The sequence below is a fragment of the Leucoraja erinacea genome, chromosome 29, assembly GCF_028641065.1.
Source record: "Leucoraja erinacea ecotype New England chromosome 29, Leri_hhj_1, whole genome shotgun sequence".
Classification (NCBI taxonomy): domain Eukaryota; kingdom Metazoa; phylum Chordata; class Chondrichthyes; order Rajiformes; family Rajidae; genus Leucoraja; species Leucoraja erinaceus.
Window position 1 is genome coordinate 7,463,286 of NC_073405.1, and position 21,060 is coordinate 7,484,345.

The following is a 21,060-nucleotide window of genomic DNA, read 5'->3' on the forward strand; positions in this document are numbered from 1 at the left end:
GAACATGGATATGCAGGGAATAGACAGATATGGACTAAGTGCAGGCAAGATAAGGGTTGTATTGTGGGCCAGAAGCACTGTTCAATGTTCTGTGATCATACAGACTTGCCCATCCCAACCCTCACAGGTAACACCAACCGCTGAAGAAAGACAATATGCAGAAGGCCCCTTTATCATCACAATTGCTGCATCATTGGATGGATTTACCTTCTCCTTGCATCTCCAGGCAGTGACGGAGATAAAGGTCCCTCCCAGCTGTGCCTCCTGGAGGTGGACATGGACCTGATGAGCAAAGGGAATGAATCCAGATCTTCGCTGTCCATCGCATTCTCGGTGTCGGACGCGTTGTTCTGCTCATCCTCCCCGTGTCCGCGGCTGGGCGTGCATCCGCCGCCCTCCTGGCCCAGCGAGCGATCGTTCGTGGCCGCCGCTTGCCGCGAAGGCCCGGCAACTGCTGCTAGTCGGGGTAACATCTTACTCTTCTTACCGGTGACGACGGGTTGCGAGAGGCAGGCCGAGCTCCTCTCCGCTCCGGCGATGTCCTCCGAACTGCTGGCCGCCGGGCAGGGGGAAAGGCGGAGCTCTCCAAAGGAGGCCGATGACTCCAGGAAGGGAATGTCCTCGGTGCTGCTCGTGGCGTCTGTCGCTGAGTCATCGTAATCCAGGAAGGCATCATCCTGCAGCAACAGTATCAAAACAAACAGACTGGGATTTAAGACCGTCTCTATACTTGAGTTTAGTTTAGAGATACAGTGCGGAAATAGGCCCCATGGTCCACCCAGTCCACAGCGACCAACGATCCCCGCACATTAACACTTATCCTACACACACTCGGGACAATTTTACATTTGTACCAGGCCAATTAACCTACAAACCTGCACATCTCTGGAGTGTGGGAGGAAACCGAAGATCTCGGAGGAAACCCACGCAGGTCACGGGGAGGACTGGCAAACTCCGTACAGACAGCACCTGTAGTTGGGATCGAACCCGGCTCTCTGGCGCTGTAAGGCGGGAGCTCTACCTGCTGCGCCACCGTGCCACCTTTAACCAGAAGGTTGCGAGTTCAAATCCAATTCCGTGCTTCATGGCCTGTGAGGCTGGTGGGAACCAACCAGTGCCTTCAAGACAAGTACCAAACGTAACTCAGGTTTTCTCTCCATAGATGCAGCCTGACCTGCTGAGTGTTTCTCATAAAGTCATAACGAATAGGAGTAGAATTAGAATTAGGGTTCGATCCTGATCATGGATGCTGTCTGTACGGAGTTTGTACGTTCTCCCTGTGACCGTATGGGTTTTTAAGGTCATAAGTGATTGGAGCAGAATGAGGCCATTCGGCCCATCAAGTCTACTCCGCCATTCAATCATTTCTGATCTATCTCTCCCTCCTATCCCCATTCTCCTGCCTTCTCCGCGTGACCTCTGACTCCCGTATTCATCAAGAATTCAATGGAGCAATGCTACCTTATGATCACATGTATCGAAGTATTATTAGATTCCCCTTTCTTGCGTACGGTCCAGTAAAAATCTTATTCTAATCGGCACAACCGTAATTAAGTACAAGAGTGTGTGAATAGTAGGCAGTGGTGAGTCTGTGGAATTCTCTGCCTCAGAGGGCGATGGAGGCCGATTCTCTGGATACTTTAAAGAGAGAGCTAGATATGGGGAGAAGGCAGGAACGGGGTACTGATTGTGCATTGTGGATGATCAGCCATGATCACATCGAATGGCGGGTGCTGGCTTGAAGGGCCGAATGGCCTACTCCTGCACCTATTGTCTATTACTCAGACAGTGCACAATAGTCGCCATGTTTCCAGCCATTTTATCTGATTCAAGCCCAAAGTTGTTAAAACTGTGGCCTCTGGGCCATAAAGGCCAGTTGTCTTGATCTAGCTCTTGAGTTTTTGGATTCTAATTGTTGCTTTGCAGAATCTAGAGTTTTTGGATTCTAATTGTTGCTTTTATAAAGAAATTAGATAGGCATTGAAGAGAGAGATGGATACAAGGGGGTATGTAGAAGGGTATAAAGACAGACAGACAGACAGACAGACAGACAGACAGACAGAGAGAGAGAGACAGACAGACAGACAGACAGACAGACAGACAGACAGACAGACAGACAGACAGACAGACAGACAGATAGAGACAGACAGAGAGAGAGACAGACAGATAGACAGATAGACAGATAGATAGATAGATAGATAGATAGATAGATAGATAGAGAGAGAGAGAGAGAGAGACAGACAGACAGACAGAACAGACAGACAGACAGACAGACAGACAGACAGACAGACAGACAGACAGACAGACAGAGAGACAGACAGAGACAGATAGACAGACAGATGGATAGACAGAGAGGGAGGGACAGAGAGATAGAGAGAGAGAGACAGACAGACAGACAGACAGACAGACAGACAGACAGACAGACAGACAGACATAGATAGACAATAGACAGCGAGATGGGTGGATAAATAGCTGAGTTCTCCAATAGTGTGATCTGAACGACTTGATTTTCATCAACACAATACGATTTAAAGAAATGGACAAACTGCGTTCCCTTCCCCCAAAACGCCCTCAATCTCAGAATGTTCCACAATTTAATCCTTGTGTAACATGTGCAGCCCATGTGTCGGGGAAAGAACATCTGCCCTTAATTTGTTGTCAGTCTTCAACCTCAGCCGTGAGCGATGATGGAAACTATCCCGGGTGAGGGGAAGACGTTGCTCTCATTTCTTTATATTTATATTAAGCGGGATATGTAAATAAATCTCACTCCTCTGTTGCAAAAGACCTTTTTATGCAGAATTAAAAATAAAAAACCTGGAAGCATAACAAAATAACCGCTGCAGTCCTGTTCCTGTTCTGGCGCCGGTCCCACCCGGGGCCGTGACTGTGTTTCTGAACACACCGTCTGTTTTGGCAGCTCCTGCAGTATTTTCCTTTCCATAACATCTCTCCCCAGCAAATATGGATAGTTCCTTGGACAGCGGCCCAGGGAGTGCAACATCAGGCTGAGCTCTCGTCCAAAGCCACATTTGCTGGAGACCCAAACTCCGACAAGTCGGAAAATTTGTATCATGAGGGCAGAGGAAGGTCATCGAACGCCTCCAGCATCATCCGCCATATCAGTCAGATCATATCTGATCTGTAGATAGACGCAAAAAAAGCTGGAGTAACTCAGCGGCTCAGACAGCATCTCTGGAGAGAAGGAATAGGTGACGTTTTGGGTCAGATCCATTCCTACTGCCATTCGGTTCCACCACTGTGTTTGAACCCCGGCCTCACTATGAGTGTGTTTGATTGAAGGATACAGCATGGAAACAGGCCCCTTCGTCCCACAGAGCCCATGCCGACCATTGATCAACCTTTCTACACTAGTTCTATGCTATCCCACTTTGGAATCCACCCCCTGTCGAATCCAATCCCCGCACACTAACACTATCTTGCACACATCAGGGACAATTCACAATTTTCCCAAGCAAATTAAACCTTCAAACCCGAGCATCTTTGGAGTGTGGGAGGAAACTGGAGATCCCGGAGAAAATCCACATGGTCACAGGGAGAACGTGCAAACTTCACACAGACAGCACCCATCCTTTTTCTCCAGAGATGCTGCCTAACCCACTGGGTTACTCCAGCACTTGGTGTATATCTGATCTGTATCTTGATTCAACTTATCTCACCAGAAATCATTTTGTTCCGTTTTTATGTTTACTCCACCGTGTTTTAGACTTGTCAGAGCACATAGTTCCTCTGCCCTATCAACTGTTTAATAATTTGGGCGGCCCGTGGCGCAGCTGGTAGAGTCGCGGCCTCACGGCGCCAGAGATATTGGGTTCAATCCCGACCTCGGGTACTATCTGTGTGGAGTTTGCACGTTCTCCCTGCGACTGCGTGGGGTTCCCTCCGGGTGCTCCGGTTTCCTCCCACATCCCAAAGACGGGCGGGTTTGTAGGTTAATTCTCCTCCGCAAATTGCCCTCAGTATGTTGGGAGTAGATTTGAAAGTGGGCTAACATAGAACTAGTGCCGAACTGTTGATCAATGGGTCAGCATGGACTCGGCGGGACGAAGGGCCTCTTTCCATACTGCATCTTTTTAATCAACCCAATCAAAAAACATCTCAATATGATTGTGTTGGAAGGAACTGCAGATGCTGGTTTACACCAAAGATAGATACTAAATACTGGAGTAATTCAACGGGTCGGGCAGCATATCTGGAGAAAAGACATAGCTGACGCTTCGGGTCGTGACCTTCTCCCCAGAGGTGCTGCCTGACCCGCTGAGTTACTCCAGCACTCTGTGATTTACACAAGGTTCCAGCGCCTGCAGTTCCTTGTGTCTGCACTGTATCGACTCAGGTCACACTTGCCTTGTCCTCTGCCATCCTGTGGAAGTACATCTCCTCCACCTCATTCAGCGAGTTGGACCGCGATTCGGATTTTGTCCGAGCCGGGGGCGAGCTCTCCGGAACCTGGGGGAATGAGTGGGGGAACTGCTTGCATTCTGTGGAACGAGAGCAAATTAGACATCAACAAAGCGAATATAAAAACATGTAGGTTTAACATAGGAACATAGAAAATAGGTGCAGGAGGAGGCCATTCGGCCCTTCGAGCCAGCACCGCCATTCATTGTGATCATGGCTGATCGTCCCCAATCAATTACCCTTGCATGCTTTCTCCCCATATCCCTTGATACCACTAGCCCCTAGAGCTCTATCTAACTCTTTCTTAAATCCATCCAGTGACTTGGCTTCCACTGCCCTCTGTGGCAAGGAATTCCATAAATTCACAACTCTCTGGGTGAAAAAAAGTTTTTTCTCACCTCAGTCTTAAATGACCTCCCCTTTATTCCAAGACTGTGGCCCCTGGTTCTGGACTCGCCCCACATTGGGAACATTTTTCCTGCATCTAGATTGTCCAGGAAATTTTATAATTTTATATGTTTCTATAAGATCTCCCCCTCCTAAACTCCAGTGAATACAAGCCTAGTCTTTTCAATCTTTCCTCATATGACAGTCCCGCCATCCCAGGGATCTATCTCGTGAACCTACGCTGCACTGCCTCAATCACAAGGATGTCCTTCCTCAAATTAAGAGACCAAAACTGTACACAATACGCCAGATGTGGTCTCACCAGAGCCCGATACAACTGCAGAAGAACCTCTTTCCTCCTTTACTGAAATCCTCTTGTTATGAAGGCCAACATTCCATTCGTTTTCTTCACTGCCTGCTGAACCTGCAAGCCAGCTTTCAGTGACGGGTGTACAAGGACGCCCAGGTCTCGCTGCACCTCCCCCCCTTACCTAACCTAACCCCATTGAGATAATAATCTGCCCCCTTGTTTTTGCCGCCAAAGTGGATAACCTCACATTTATCTATATTATACTGCAGGGTTTGCAGGAGATGATGAGACATTATTCAGACCTAGTACAGCAGCAATTTGGGGAGAGAGAGAGAGAGAGAGAGGGGGGAAGCAGATTTTACTGCTAATTTCAGAAGGGCGGCATGGTGGCGCAGCAGTAGAGTTACTGCCTCACAGCGCCAGAGACCCGAGTTCGATCCTGACTACGGGTGCTGTCTACACAGAATTTGTACGTTCTCCCCGTGATCTGCGTGGGTTTCCTCCGGGTGCTCCGGTTTCCTCCCACTTCCCAACGTGTACGTTCTCCCCGTGACCGCGTTGATCTGCCTGGGAGAGCCCTGTCCCAGATCACTGTCCTTCCTTGAAATGATGCCGTAGCAATGTTCATATCGGCCTAAATGCGTAGTCAAGGCCCTGGATATAATGTCTCATTGAATGGTGCTCCTGTAATTAGGGATGAACATTAATATTGACAGCATGTCCACAATCTGGGGGTGTCAGGGGTTATGGGGAATGGGGTTCGGTGGGAGAGGTAAATCAGCTATGGCGTAGTGGACGTGATGGGCCGAATGGCCTAATTCTGCTCCTATCACTAATGGCCCTCATGGCACAAGTGATCAAACAGCTCACAAAGGCTACAAAAGGGGGTAGGATTTCAATCACTTTGAGTTTATGGCGACACGGTGGCGCAGCAGTAAATTTGCTGCCATACAGCGCAGGGACCCGGGTTCGATCCCGACTACGTGCTGTCAGTACAGACTTTGCACCTTTTCCCTGTGACTGCGTGGGTTTCCTCCGGGTGCACCGGTTTCCTCCCACACTCCAACGACGTACAGGGTTGTGGGTTAGTTGGCTTTGGTCAAAATTGTACATTATCCCTAGAGTGTGGGATAGTGCTAGTATACGGGGTGATCGTTGGTTGGCCGAAGGGCCTGTTTCCACGCTGTATGTCTAAAGTCTAATGCCTAAAAGCTAGATACGGCACAGTGAGTCACCCTTTAGAGTACTGTGAGAATCATTGTGCACAGAGCCCTTTAAAGATTCCCACATTTAGATGTTCTGCAAATAGCAAATTCATTGCACGTGGAAAACATTGACAAACTCGTGGGATGGACAGCTGCCGGTGTGGTTTGTGGCATGTGTGAGATTCTATGAGAGGACGGTGTGTAGAGTCCGTGACTGTGCATGTGTGTGACCTTGCGTGACTGTGTGTGTGTGCGTTTGTATGTACATGTGACTGTGTGTGTGTGTGTGTGTGTGTGTGTGTGTGTGTGTGTGTGTGTGTGTGTGTGTGTGTGTGTGTGTGTGTGTGTGTGTGTGTGTGTGTGTGTGTGTGTGTGTGTGTGTGTGTGTGTGTGTGTGAGGTCTTGTTAAGAGGTTTGTCCCCCCCCCCCCCCCCCCCCTCCACTCCACTCCAATCAGTCTGAAGGAAAGTTCCAACCCAAAACGTCACTCATCCATGTTCTCCAGAAATGCTGCCTGAACCGCTGAGTTACTCCAGCATTTTGTGTCTTTCATTATTCGGCTTCCCGCTCCAATGATACCACTCGACATATTTCAGATGTCCATCATTTGCAATGTTTTTGTTGTGAGGATGTTAGTTTAGTTTAGTTTAGTTTAGTTTAGTTTAGTTTAGTTTAGTTTAGAGTTACAACATGAAGACAGGCTAGTTGGTCCACCGACCGGGTGGATTGAATCTGTGGGTGTCTACTGCTGACCAAACAGCCAGCACAGTACAAAAGATGTCCTCAATCACTTTGAAGCTCGCTTCAATTCTTTCATATGTACACAGAATGATCAAAATTACCAGAGGACAGTCTGTGTATTAAATGTTTTTGGTGCCAAGACTTTAGCTTTGAAGCCGATGTACTGAGCTGTGCAATCAAATGTTCTTTGCAAAGACACTGCCTCAAGCTACCTGAGAGGAAGAGATTTCAAACTGGAGCCAACTCCAGACGCGGTTCCCACTGGTGTGTGGGTTGCAGGATTACGTTCTACTCGAGATTCGAGAGGGATGCAGACACAAGAAACCGCAGATGCTGGAATGTTTACGAAGGAACTGCAGATGCTGTAAAATGGATGGTAGACAAAAGTGCTGGAGAAACTCAGCGGGTGCAGCAGCATCTATGGAGCGAAGGAAATAGGCAACGTTTCGGGCCGAAACCCTTCTTCAGAACAAACAATGTCCTGGCGTAACACAGCAGGACAGGCAGCATCTCTGGAGGACATGGACAGGCGATGTTTCGGGTCCAGACAACTTCTTCAGGCCGATTGTAGGGGGGGGGGTGAAACCTAGAGCAGAGGTGGGGGGCTGGACAAAGCCTGGCAAGTGAGAGATGCATGTAAGGGGTGGCACAGCGGTAGAGTCCCTGCCTTACAACGCCAGAGATCCGGGTTCGATCCTGACTACGGTGCTGTCTGTACGTTCTCCTTGCGACCATGTGGGTTTTCTCCAGGCGCTCCTGTTTCCTCCCACATTCCAAAGGCGGAAGAGGTTTGTAGGTTAATTGGCTTCGTTAAAAATTGTAATAAGTTAAGTTTAGTTTTAAAGATACAGCATGGAAATGGGATCATCGGCCCTCTGACTCCATGCCGATCATCGATCACCCATTCACACTAGTTCTATGTTATCCCACTTTCCCATCCACTCCCCACAGACAGGGAGCAATTTATAGAGGCCAAATTAACCTACAATACAATTAATAATAAAGCTCTTTCTAGTTACTGAACGCCTTAACTTAATCTAAGATTGCATCAATACACAGCATACACGGATTCTTGATTAGTACGGGTATCAGAGGTTACTACTGATTAGTACGGGTATCAGAGGTTATGGGGAGAAGGCAGGAGAATGGGGTTGGGAGGGAGAGATAGATCAGCCATGATCGAATGGCAGAGTAGACTTGATGGGCCGAATGGCCTAATTTTACTCTGATTCCTTATGACTTTACTGTGGGAATTGACCTATTAGCCTACAAACCCGCAGGTCTTTGGGATGCGGGAGGAAACCGGAGTACCCGGAAGATACCCACGCAGTCACGAGGAGAACGTGCAAACTCCACACAGACAGCACCCGAGGCCAGGATCGAAAATGGGTAGCTGGACACAAAATGCTGGAGTAACTCAACAGGTCAGGCAGCATCTCTGGCGAAAGGGAATAGGTGACGTTTCGGGTGGGGACCCTTCATGGGAACCCGGGTCTCTGGCGCCGTGAGGTAGTGGCTCTACCAGCTGCGCAACGGTGCCCCACACACCCCGAACCTCTTCACTGTACCTCGGTACACGTGACAATAAACGAAAGTGAACTCCCTGACTCGGAGCTGGGAGCAAGTTAACCTGAATGTGCTGCCGTAAGACAAAACAGAGATAAGGCGAGCAGACTTGTTCTTTCCCACCACAGATGTGACTGAGATTCAAACTCAAATTATCGTTCCCTTTTCTTTTCATGCTGAGGAGAAATTCTGCTCGGTCGCCGAGCCAAGGGGAAAGACTCCAGCCAGAAACCTCCTGGAAAACTGACTCCAAGCCGCAATTTTTTTTTTTTTTTTTCTTTTTTTGAGGTGATGATTTGCAGAGTTGAATTTTTTTTCGGTGACAGTTTTGTGCTCAGTTATAAAAAAAACCCAGATGGTCTGTAAATCTCCTCGCATAATAAAATGTGGTATTTAAATACCTTGTGACAGGTTGCGACATGGACGGAGATGACAACCGATAACTATCTTTCTTGCGCTGGGACAAAAGTTCTGGCTTTGTTAATCTTGGCTTTGCAAAGAAACCCCATCCATATAAAAAAAAATCACTATTGGCAACCACCTTCTCCATTACTCACTGCGATGGCCGTTCACACTGAATCACATCATTGACTCCAAAAGCTCACCCCTTGGTCATTTCTGTTGTGTCTCCGAGGAAAAGGGTTACCCGTTCCTTCTCTCCAGAGGTGCTGCCTGAACCGCTGTGTGTTACTCCAGCTTTTTGTGTCTACCTTCGGTGTAAACCAGCATCTGCAGTTCCTGCCTACACTTTTTATCTGTTCCAATGCAAAATCTCTTCAAGGTTTGCCTACTTTGAAGTTCTTGACCCGAAACATCACCTATTCCGTTTCCCTGCAGATGCTGCCTGACCCGCTGTGTGTTACTCCAGTTTTTAGTGTCTATCTTCAGTGTCTCCTCGCGACGTGGGCTCAACTTTGAGCAGGAGGCCAAGGACTCACGGAGCATAGAACAGGTGCGCACAGGAAGAGGCCCTTCAGCCCACAATGTCTGTGCTCAACATGGTGTAACATTAAACTAATCCCCTCTGCCTGCACTTGCTCCATATCCCTCTGTTCAATATATACCCATGTGTTCATCAGTTCATACGTTATAGGAGCAGAATTAAGCAATTGGTCCATTATAAGGATAGTTCAGGTTTAGAGGGATATGGGCCAAACCCAGGCAGGTGGGACTAGTATAGATGGGACATGTTGGTCAGTGTGGTCAAGTTGGGCCGCAGGGCCCGTTTCCATGCTGTAGGGCTTTACATGACTAGGTCTACTCCGCCATTTAATCATGGCTGATCTATCTTTCCCTCTCAACCCCATTCGCCTGTCTTCTCCCCTTAACCCCTGACATGCTTGCTAATCAAGAATCTGTCAATCTCCGCCTTAAAATGATCCATTGACTTGGCCTCCACAGCCGTCTGTGGCAATGAATTCCACAGATTCACCAACCATCTGACAAAATAAATTCCTCCTCATCTCCTTTCTAAAGGTACGTCCTTTTATCCAGTGGCCTCTGGTCCTCGACTCTCGCACGAGTTGAAACATCCTCTCCACATCCACCTAATCCAATCCTTTCACCATTCGGTAAGTTTCAATGAGTTGTGGGTGTCACCAGCAGTGTCAGCGTTTATTAAACATCACCAATCTGCACTGAACTGAGGAAACAGTCAAAGCAACAACTGCATTAGTATCTCCGCTCTCACATATACTTAGGTTGGACACTGGAAATTTCCCAGATTGTTCCCCATGCAGAACATTGGTTTAGTTTAAAGATACAGCGCAGAAACAGGCCCTTCGGCCCACCGAGTCCATGCCGACCAGCGATCCCCGCACACTAACACTACCCTACACACACACGGGCCAAATTTGCATTTATACCAAGCCAATTAACCTACCACCTGCACGTCTTTGGAGTGTGGGAGGAAATTGAAGATCTCGGAGAAAACCCACGCAGGTCACGGGGAGTACGTACAAACTCCCTACAGACAGCCCCCGTAGTCAGGCTCGAACCTGGGTCTCTGGCGCTGTAAGGCAGCAATACTTCTTGGTTTAAAAAAAAATGCAAATCCTGTAGTTTTACAGTTTTCACTACTGAGACCAGCTTCCTTTGAAATTCAAGATTAATTTCACGACTTTAATCTAATTTCCACAACTACCATAGTGGGATTTGAACTCACGGAGCAATGGTCCAGATCCTTGGCTGCTGGTTCAGTATCCACCGCTGTACAACCATACCCAACATGGTCTGCATTTGCAGTGAGATGTAAAATAAAAGCTTCAATAGCTTCCAAGGTATACATGGAATAAATCTTAATTCAAAGGCCAATTAATTATTGTGTTTCTGGCCAAGATGCATCCATCAGCAAACGTTACTAAACCGAGAGTCTGGTCATGAGGTCCTTGCTTTATCCCTAAAAAAAATCTAACGGGAACTCAATGTTGAAAGGATTTCACTAACTGTGAGGTGTCTCTGGAAGTCCCTTGGTAGTGAAATGCAATAAGGACTTGCAGACGAGATGTGCAGGAAGGAACTGCAGCTGATGGTTTAAACCGAAGATTGGCACAAAACAGCTGGAGTAACTCAGCGGGTCAGACAGCAACACTGGAGAAAAGGAATAGGTGACGTTTTAGGTTGAGACCACTTCTTCAGATGCTGGTTTATACCAAAGATAGACACAAAATGCTTGAGTAACTCAGCTTGTCAGGCAGCAAAAGTGCTGGAGAAACTCAGCGGGTGCAGCAGCATCTATGGAGCGAAGGAAATAGGTAACGTTTTGGGCCGAAACCCTTCTTCAGACAGGCAGCATCTCTGTAGAAAATGGATAGGTGACGAATTGCTGGGGACCCAAGAATGTACCCTTTTATAGACTTTGTAGTTGCAATTAGGATTTGTATCTGTTTGGAGAGTGGGGATAGCTTTTACTGGGCCATCTAAAGGGCCTGTCCCACTTTCATGAGGTAATTCATGAATTCTCCCGAGTTTTCCCCTTGATTCAAACTCACAGAATGTTCGTAACGAGTCCGTCGGAGGCCGTAGGGGATCGTAGATATATCGTAGCGGCTCGTTATGTTAGCCGTAGGTACTCGTGGCATCAGGTAAGTCGGGACAATTTTTTCCACCCCGATAAAAAATGTCCACGAGTAAAAAAATGGTTGAGATGAAAGAAATTGCAACTTTTTACTCGTAAGGAGGGCATCGAAATAGTCGTGGGAATTCGTAGGCAAACTCGTAGGAGTTAGTGAACATAGTCGTGGAAGGCCGTAGGAGTCCGTAGATTACCACAATCTTAATTTTTTTTTTTAGGTCCTTTAAACTCGGCAGAGGTTTTGAATTAAGTTGTGAAACTGGGACAGGCCCTTAAGTTTAGTTTCGTTCAGCTAAGAGATGCAGCGCAGAAACAGGCCCTTCAGCCCACTTAGTCTGCGCCAACCAACGGCCCCTGTACACCAGCACTATCCTGCATACTCGGGATGGAATAGAATTTTTACCAAAGCCAATTAACCTACAAATCTGCACGTCTTTGGAGTGTGGGAGGAAACTGGAGCGCCCGGAGAACACCCACGCGGTCACAGGGGAGAACGTGCAAACTCTGTCTAGACAGCACCCGTAGACAGGATTGGACCCGGGCCTCTGGCGCTGTAAGGCAGCAACTCTACCGCTGCGCCACCTGAGGGAGAATGATATCCCACGAGACCAAGCGGGGATCTTTTCTCGGTGGGTGTGGATAGGACACTTCCTCTTGTGAGGTTACAGCTTAAGAATAAGTCATTTGAGACAGAGATGAGGTAGAAGTAATTTTCTTGGACGATTGCAAGAATGAGGAAATCTATTCTTCAGAGGTTGGTGGTAGAATAGATCATAGGTTCAAAACAAGGTTGGGAGTTAACCCGAAACGTCGCCCATTCCTTCTCTCCAGAGATGCTGCCTGTCCCGCTGAGTTACTCCAGCATTTTGTGTCTACCTTCATAAGTTCCTGGGATGTCAGGACTTTCATATGAAGAAAGACTGGATAGACTCGGCTTGTACTCGCTAGAATTTTGAAGATTGAGGGGGGATCTTATAGAAACTTGCAAAATTCTTAAGGGGTTGGACAGGCTAGATGCAGGAAGATTGTTCCCGATGTTGGGGAAGTCCAGAACAAGGGGTCACAGATTCAGGATAAGGGGGAAATCTTTTAGGACCGAGATGAGGAAAACATTTTTCACACAGAGAGTGGTGAATCTGTGGAACTCTCTGCCACAGAAGGTAGTTGAGGCCACAGTTCATTGGCCATATTTAAGAGGGAGTTAGATGTGGCCCTTGTGGCTAAAGGGATCATGGGGTATGGAGAGAAGGCAGGTACAGGATACTGAGTTGGATGATCAGCCATGATCATATTGAATGGCGATGCAGGCTCCAAGGGCTGAATGGCCTACTCCTGCACCTAATTTCTGTGTTTCCATGCTTCTAGGATCAGAATTAGGCTGTTCGGCCCATCAAGTCCACTCCGCCATTCAGTCATGGCTGATCTCGCTTTCCTTCTCAACCCCATTCTCTTGCCTTCTCCCCATCACCCCTGGCGCACTTGCTGATCAAGAATCTACCGTTTTTATGCCAGAGATTCAGATTCAGATTCAGATTCAGTTTTAATTGTCATTGTCAGTGTACAGTACAGAGACAACGAAATGCCTTTAGCATCTCCCTGGAAGAGCAACATAGCAAACGATTTGAATAAATAATAATAAGTGTCCGGGGGGTGGTGATTGGCAGAGGTAGATAGAATCTTGATATGCAAAGATGGTGAAGGATTACTGAGGTAAACTGCAATGCAAAGTTGTGGTTGCAATCAGACCTTATTAAGTTGCAGAGAAGGCTGAATGGGCCTACTCCTGCTAATTCCTACCGTCTGATGCACTGGTGTGATGTGCCTATTATTTATTTTTTTCTATTTTTCTTCCATTTTATCTGCCCAACTTTGGATCGCACCACAATCTTGCGCCATTCTGCAGACTTGCACTCATCATTGTATTTACAGTATTGGTCTATTTATCACTACTGTAGGTACCCTGTTTATTCTGTGAGCTTCATGTGGACAAGGAATCTCACTGCACCCTGGGGTTTAGTTTAGTTTATTGTCACGTGTGCCGAGGTACAGTGAAAAGCTTTTTGTTGCGTGCTCTCCAGTCACTGGAAAGACTATATACATGGTTACAACCGAGCTGTCCACAGTGTATACATACAGGATGGTAGACAAAATTGCTGGAGAAACTCAGCGGGTGCGGCAGCATCTATGGAGCGAAGGAAATAGGCAATGTTTCGGGACGAAACGTTGCCTATTTCCTTCGCTCCATAGATGCTGCCGCGCCCGCTGAGTTTCTCCAGCAATTTTGTCTACCTTCAATTTTCCAGCATCTGCAGTTCCTTCTTGAACATTGTATAGATACAGGATAAGGGGAATAATGTTTAGTGCAAGATAAAGTCTGGTAAAGTCCAGTGTATATAACGATAAACTCATCCAACTGTCTTTAGTTAAGCTTAGAGATACATAGTTATCTTAAGCTTAGAGATACATAGTTAAACTCATCCAACGCACTGTCTTTAGTTAAGCTTAGAGATACATAGAAAATAGGTGCAGGAGTAGGCCATTCAGCCCTTCGAGCCTGCACTGCCATTCAATATGATCATGGCTGATCATCCAACTCAGTATCCCGTACCTGTCTTCTCTCCATACCCCCTGGTCCCCCTAGCCACATCTAACTCCCTCTTAAATATAGCCAATGAACTGGCCTCAACTACCCTCTGTGGCAGAGGGTTCCAGAGATTCACCACTCTCTGTGTGAAAAATGTTTTTCTCATCTCGGTCCTAAAGGATTTCCCCTCTATCCTTAAGCTGTGACCCCTTGTCCTGGACTTCCCCAACATGGGGAACAATCTTCCTGCATCTAGCCTGTCCAACCCCTTAAGAATTTTGTAAGTTTCTATAAGATCCCCCCTCAATCTCCTAAATTCTAGCGAGTACAAGCCGAGTCTATCTACAACATGGAAGCAGGAACCTCGGGCCACAGAGTCCACGTCGGCCAGCGGTCATGCACTCGCACCAGGTCTATGTTATCCTACTTTCACACCCGTCCTGTTGATGATACTAGGGGCAATTTACAGACCTACAAACCTGCATGTCTTTGGGATGTGGGAGGAGGCCAGAGAACCCGCAGGAAACCCACGTGGTCACAGGGAGAACGTGCAAAGTTTACACAGCCAACACTCGGGATCAGGATGGAACCCGGGTCTCTGGCTGCTCTGATGTTGCTGCTTGATGGAGGAGCAACTGAACGAGGCCCTTGTGTTTGAAGTGAGCGTGCGCTCTGCCAGTCTGATCGTGCCTTTCCAGTCAGTGACCTTACTTGCCCATTCGCCTCCCCTACGCCTCCCTGCTCCGGGGGGGGGGGGGGGGGGGGGGGGGATACCCTCACACCAGTGTCTGTGTTTGTAACATCAAGCTGCCACCGTGAGGCGCTGCTGGGCACATTTTGTACATGCAGACTCTCGCAATGTATTTAAAGCTCAGGGGCTTTGGTAGCAGGCAAATTGGATTAGCTTAGAAAGGGCATTTTGGTTGGCATGGGCAAGTTGGGCAGAAGGGTGCTGTATGACTATATGACCTGGGTGACACAGTGACACAGAGCTGCTACCTCACTGTTCCCGGGACCGAGGTGCGATCCCGACCTCCGCTGCTGTTCATGTGGAGTTTGCATGTTCTCACTGTGACGCTCGAGTTTCCTCTCACAACCCATAGACCCATGGACTGGTAGATTAACTGGTTAATGTGCATTACCCTGAGTGTATGAGTGAGTGGTAGAATCAAGAGGAATTGATGGAAATGAGGGGAGAATATAAAAAGTAAGATTAGTGTCAAAGGTTGACACAGGAGCCTGTTGCTTTGCCTGTACAACTCTTTTAACTCTACCACTGTTCCCTAAAGTAGCACAAGACTAGGGGCAGAGTGGTCTCAGGGTCAGCTAAAAGCCAACGTTGCCAGGTTGGTGCCAGTTATTCACAAGGTCACCTGTGGGATCATTAGCAAATTAATACAGGGATGAGCGTAGCCCAGACCATCACGCAAACCAACCTCCCCTTGTTTGACTGATCTACACTTCATGTTGTCTAGGTGAGACCACCAGCATAATCAAGGTTCAGTCTCACCTCCTCCCTTTTCTCCCCTCTCCCGCCAGGCAAGAAGCGCAGAAGTGTGAAAGTGCACACACCCCCAGATTCAGGGATAGTTTTTCCCCCAGCTATTATCAGGCAACTGAACCATCCCATCACCGGGTAGAGAGAGAGTGGCCCTGACCTCCCATCTACCTCGTTGAACTATCTTTAATCGGACCGTATCTTGCACTAAACGCTGTACTCTTTATCTTGCATCTGCACACTGTGGGCGGCTAGGAAGGAACTGTAGATGCTGGTTTACATCGAAGATAGACACAAAATGTTGGAGTGACTCAACGGGTCAGGTGGCATCTGTGGAGAAAAGCACCCAAAACGTCACCCATGCCTTTCCTCCAGGGATGCTGCAGGTCTGACCTGTTGAGTTACTCTGGCATTTTGTGTAATCGTGGGGGATAGATTTTTCTTCGACTGGATCGCATGCGTCAAAAACCTTTTCACTGCGTCTTGGTCCGCGTGACGATGGTAAACTCAACTCAACTAAAACTAACAACATTTACATCCCTCTTCTCCCACACAGTCTGCAATAGAGAAACAACTTAAACGGGCGCTGATCAAATATTACAGGGAGACATGCTTGGACATTTCGCCCTTTAACCTTTATCTTCTCAGCTGTCATCAGGCAACTGAATGGTCCTCTCACCAAGTGGAGTGTGGTCCTGACCTCCCATCTACCTCATTGGAGGCCTTCGGACTATATTCCACTGGACTTTATCTTGCATTAAATGTTGTTCCCTTTATCCTTTACCAAGCGATGTTTCGGGTCGAGACCCTTGTTCAGGCTGAAGAAAGGTCTCGACCTGAAACACCTGAAACATCATCCATCCCTTCTCTCCAGAGACGCTGCCTGTCCCGCTGAGTTACTCCAGCATTCAGTGTCTATCCTTGGTTTAAACCAGCACTTGCAGTTCCTTCATACACACACACAACCTTTCTTGAGCACTTTGCTCAGAAGTGTGAGAGAGCCTTCCTGTTAAAGAGGAAAATGAAATCACTTCTATTTTTAATTACTGGGGTAACTGAGCAGTTGCAGCAGGACAGAGTGCATGCACTCCTGCCTAAGTGACTCTCAACTGGGAATAGGCACCAAATGCTGGAGTAACTCAGCGGGACAGGCAGCATCTCTGGAGAGAAGGTATATGTGAAGTAACGGGTCGAGACCCTTCTCCAGACTGATGTCAGGGGAGAGGGAGAAATAGATAAGGAAGCACAAGGTGTAAAAACAGGACAAAGGGAATGGAGATCAAAGAATAGATCATTGTTAGCTGGGAAAATGTAACAACAACAAAACAACAGAGATAAATTGTAGTCGGAGACAGTGAGACTGGTCGGTGAACTGGGAAGGGGGAGGGATGGAGAGAGAGGGAAAGCAAGGGTTACTTGAAGTTAAGAGATGTCAATGCTCACTGTCAATGACTCAACGGGGCCCATCGTGGCCCTGGGCCAACGTGCTGCGTTTAGTGCGGTGCAGGAGACACATTCCTACACGTGACATGTTTATAGTGCCCCCCTCAAGCACCAGACGACGCAGGCACGCGGTCCTGGACAAAAAATGATCCCTCAAATGGAAACATCTCGAGCCCAATTCATTCCTGCTTTATTATTGCGCCGTGACACGGAGATAGGAACAGCGCTCGCAGCGAAGTACTCCCGGAAACCGCGTTACAGAATCCAGAGCTATCGAAAAGACTCAGACAAACCCAGCTCTCTAATCCAAGAACGCAGTGTGCTGGGCATACATAGCTTGAGCATTGGTACATATAAGGAGAGAGAGGCTTGCTGTACAGGGGTGGCACGGTGGCGCAGCGGTAGAGTTGCTGCCTTACAGCGCCAGATCCGGACTACAGGAGCTGTCTGTACGGAGTTTGTACCGTCTCCCCGTGACCCCCGCGGTAGATTGTTAAGGGCTTGGACTCGCTAGAGGCAAGAAACATGTTCCCGATGTTTGGGGGGAGTCCAGAACCAGGGGCCACAGTTTAAGAATAAGGAGTAAGCCATTTAGAACGTAGATAAGGAAACACTTTTTTCTCACAGAGAGTGGTGAGTCTGTGGAATTCTCTGCCTCAGAGGGCGGTGGAGGCAGGTTCTCTGGATGCTTTCAAGAGAGAGCTAGATAGGGCTCTTAAAGATAGCAGAGTCAGGGGATATTGGGAGAAGGCAGGAACGGGATACTGATTGGGGATGATCAGCCATGATCACATTGAATGGCGGTGCCGGCTCGAAGGGCCGAATGGCCTCCTCCTGCACCTATTATCTATTGTCTATTGACCTGCAGGGGTTTTCTCCAGATGCTCTGGTTTCCTCTCACATTCCAAAGGTGTGCGGGTTTGTGGATGGATTGGCTGTGATAAAAATTGTCAATTGTTGTTAGTGTGTGGGATAGTGCTAGTGGCTACGTCTATGTCTACAAAGCCCACAATGGGCTTGCTCCCACCTACATTAACAATCTTCTCACCCACCACTCCACCTCCAGGTCCCTCAGATCGGCCGACTTGGGGCTGCTGAACATCCCGCGGTCTAGGCATAAGCTCAGGGGCGACCGCGCCTTTGCGGTTGCAGCTCCTAGACTGTGGAACAGCATCCCCCTTCCCATCAGAACTGCCCCCTCCATCGACTCCTTTAAGTCAAGACTAAAAATGTATCTATACTCCCAAGCGAGGGCTATATGCACTGTATATATGTATGTAGTTTGTTTGTTTATACTATTCTTATAACAAATGTAAAGCACTTTGGCTAACGAGGGTTGTTTTTTAAATGTGCTACAGGTAATATAAATAAAAGTGACTTGACTTGACTAGTGTATGGGGATCGCTGGCTGGTACGGACATGGTTGCCAAAGGGTTTGTTTCTACGCTGTACCGTTCAACTAAACTAGACTTAGATTACAATACTGGGCACTGAGCTTTTGCCACTGCTGCAAAGGGGCTCATCCTTTAATGTCTACAATGCAAAGTAACTGGTTGGAGTGCGATTGATCGGCTATAGAATGACGTTGATCAGACAAGGTAGACAGCCTTCCGCCCCACCAGCCGTCACATACAACAAATAGTCCTCCATCATTTTCGCCACCTCCAACGTGACCCCACCACTCACCACATCTTCCCATCTCCCCCCCCCCCGTCTGCTTTCCGCAAAGACCGCTCCCTCCGTAACTCCCTGGTCAATTCTTCCCTTCCCACCCGCACCACCTCCTCCCCGGGCACTTTCCCTTGCAACCGCAAGAGATGCTACACGTGTCACTTCACCTCCCCCCTCGACTCCATTCAAGGACCCAAGCAGCCGTTCCAGGTGCGACAGAGGTTCACCTGCATCTCCTACAAGGACCTCGCTTTGATCAGACAAGGTTGGGTAAGGCAATGGAAGACGTACTTTAATCCTGTTAAGTCAAAGATGATTCATTTTGGGCTGGTGCTGTCAGGGTGGGTCGCAAACATGAACACTAGAGCGTTTTGAGGAACAGAAACCTTTGTGTGCTCCCCATCAGGCAAGAGATACTGAAGTTTGAAAACGCACGCCTCCAGATTCAGGGACACTTTCTTCCCAGCTATTATCAGACAACTGAACCGTCCTCTCACCATCTAGAGTGTAGTCCTGACCTCCCCCCTACCACATTGGAGACCTTGGAACTATCTTTAATCAGATTTTATCTAGCACTGAATGTTTTATCCTTTATCTGTATACTGTGGATAGCTTGATTGTTATCATGTCGAGCCTTCTCCTTGTCTGGATAGCGTTTCACCGTACCTTGGTAGAGGTAACCAAACTAAACCAAACTAGACTAAACTAAACCAAAGATAGACACAAAAAGCTGGAGTAACTCAGCGGGACAGGCAGCATCTTTGGAGAGAAGGAATGGGTGACGTTTCGGGGCGAGACCCTTCTCCTGACTAAGTCAGTCCAGAGATAAGGAAGTGTAAGGTGTGAAACCGAGGCAAAGAGGATGGAGATCTAGGAAAATGTTAAATAGATCAGGAGAAGATATCAACAAAGTAAACAGGGATAAAACGTAAACGAGGACCGTCAGATCAGTCCGAGAACTGAGAAGGGGGAGAAATGGAAAGAGAGGGAAGACAAGGTTTACTTGAAGTTAGAGAAGTTAATGTTTATACTGCTGGGGTGTCAGGTGCCCAAGTGAAATATGAGGTGTTGTCCCTCCAATTTGCGCTGGGCCTCACTCTGACAATGGAGGAGGCCCAGGACAGAAAGGTCAGTGTGGGAATGGGTGGGGGAGTTAAAGTGTTGAGCAACCGGGAGATCGGGTCGGTTTAGGCGGACTGAGCGGTGGCGTTCAGCGAAGCGATCGCCGAGCCTGTGCTTGGTCTCACCGACATACAGGATTCTACACCTGGAACAGCGGATACAGTAGATGAGGTTGGAGGAGGTGCAAGCGGACATCAGCCTCAGCTGTAAAAAAAAACAAACCAAACACAGAGGTCTTTGAAGGGGGCAGCACAGAGAGGGAAGGCAGTGTGGAGCGCGCGTGGGATATTGGTTAGCTGGGGCACAGAGTACAAGAACACGGTGGTCTTTGTACAACAGTTAACATTTTGGTTGGGGGGGGGGGGGGGGGCCACGGCTGGAGTATGGTGTAGAGTTCTGGTCACATGCTACGGGAAGGAAATGATGGCATTTTAGAAGGTACAAAGGGAGATTCACCGGGACATTGTCTGGGATGCAATGCTTCAGTTATGAGGAGGGACTGGCCAGGCTGGGTTAGATTTCCTTGGATCAGATTGAGGGGGCACGTGACTGTATCATATTACGTAAGACATAGATGGGGGCAGATTCTGATAATTAGAGAATGCAACATGCACTGATAATAAAACTTAACTAAACATACTTAACGGGGTGAAGGAATTGGCGACGTTTCGCGTTTCAGTCTGAAGAAGGGTCTCGACCCGAAACGTCGCCAATTCCTTCTCTCCATAGAAGCTGCCTCACCCGCTGAGTTACTCCAGCGTTTTGTATCTACCCCTGATTTTACCAGCATCTGCAGTTCTTTCTTAAATATTCTCAACAATGGCTCCAGCCCTCTTCAAAACGATCATTTTAAAACAAATTACGTAACTATTCCTATAGATTTTGCCAATGAAATATGCTTTAAACTTAATTTAAGTCGAATGAGTCTATTGAGCAATGTTCCAGAAATGGATATTATTGCAGAAAAGCAGATGTATTTGCTATCGGAGCGATGGCCATGTTACTGGGTTCCTCTAGTATTTCCTGTCACATGGTGAT

General features: G+C 47.8%; 1 protein-coding gene across 2 annotated transcripts in view; it reads right to left on the reverse strand.

Moving 5' to 3' along the window:
* Positions 1-21,060, reverse strand: part of LOC129711101 (rho guanine nucleotide exchange factor 18-like) — a 144,399-nt gene that overhangs the window by 99,638 nt on the left and 23,701 nt on the right. Inside the window, exons 2-3 of one of the 2 annotated variants that reach the window (XM_055658497.1) lie at positions 4,369-4,502; positions 208-677 (exon numbers count right to left, since the gene is read on the reverse strand). In XM_055658497.1, coding sequence (XP_055514472.1) covers positions 208-677; positions 4,369-4,502 — 604 coding nt within the window. Of the gene's footprint in view, positions 1-207; positions 678-4,368; positions 4,503-21,060 lie in introns of those variants that run through there. The other variant, XM_055658496.1, reaches the window with a different exon arrangement.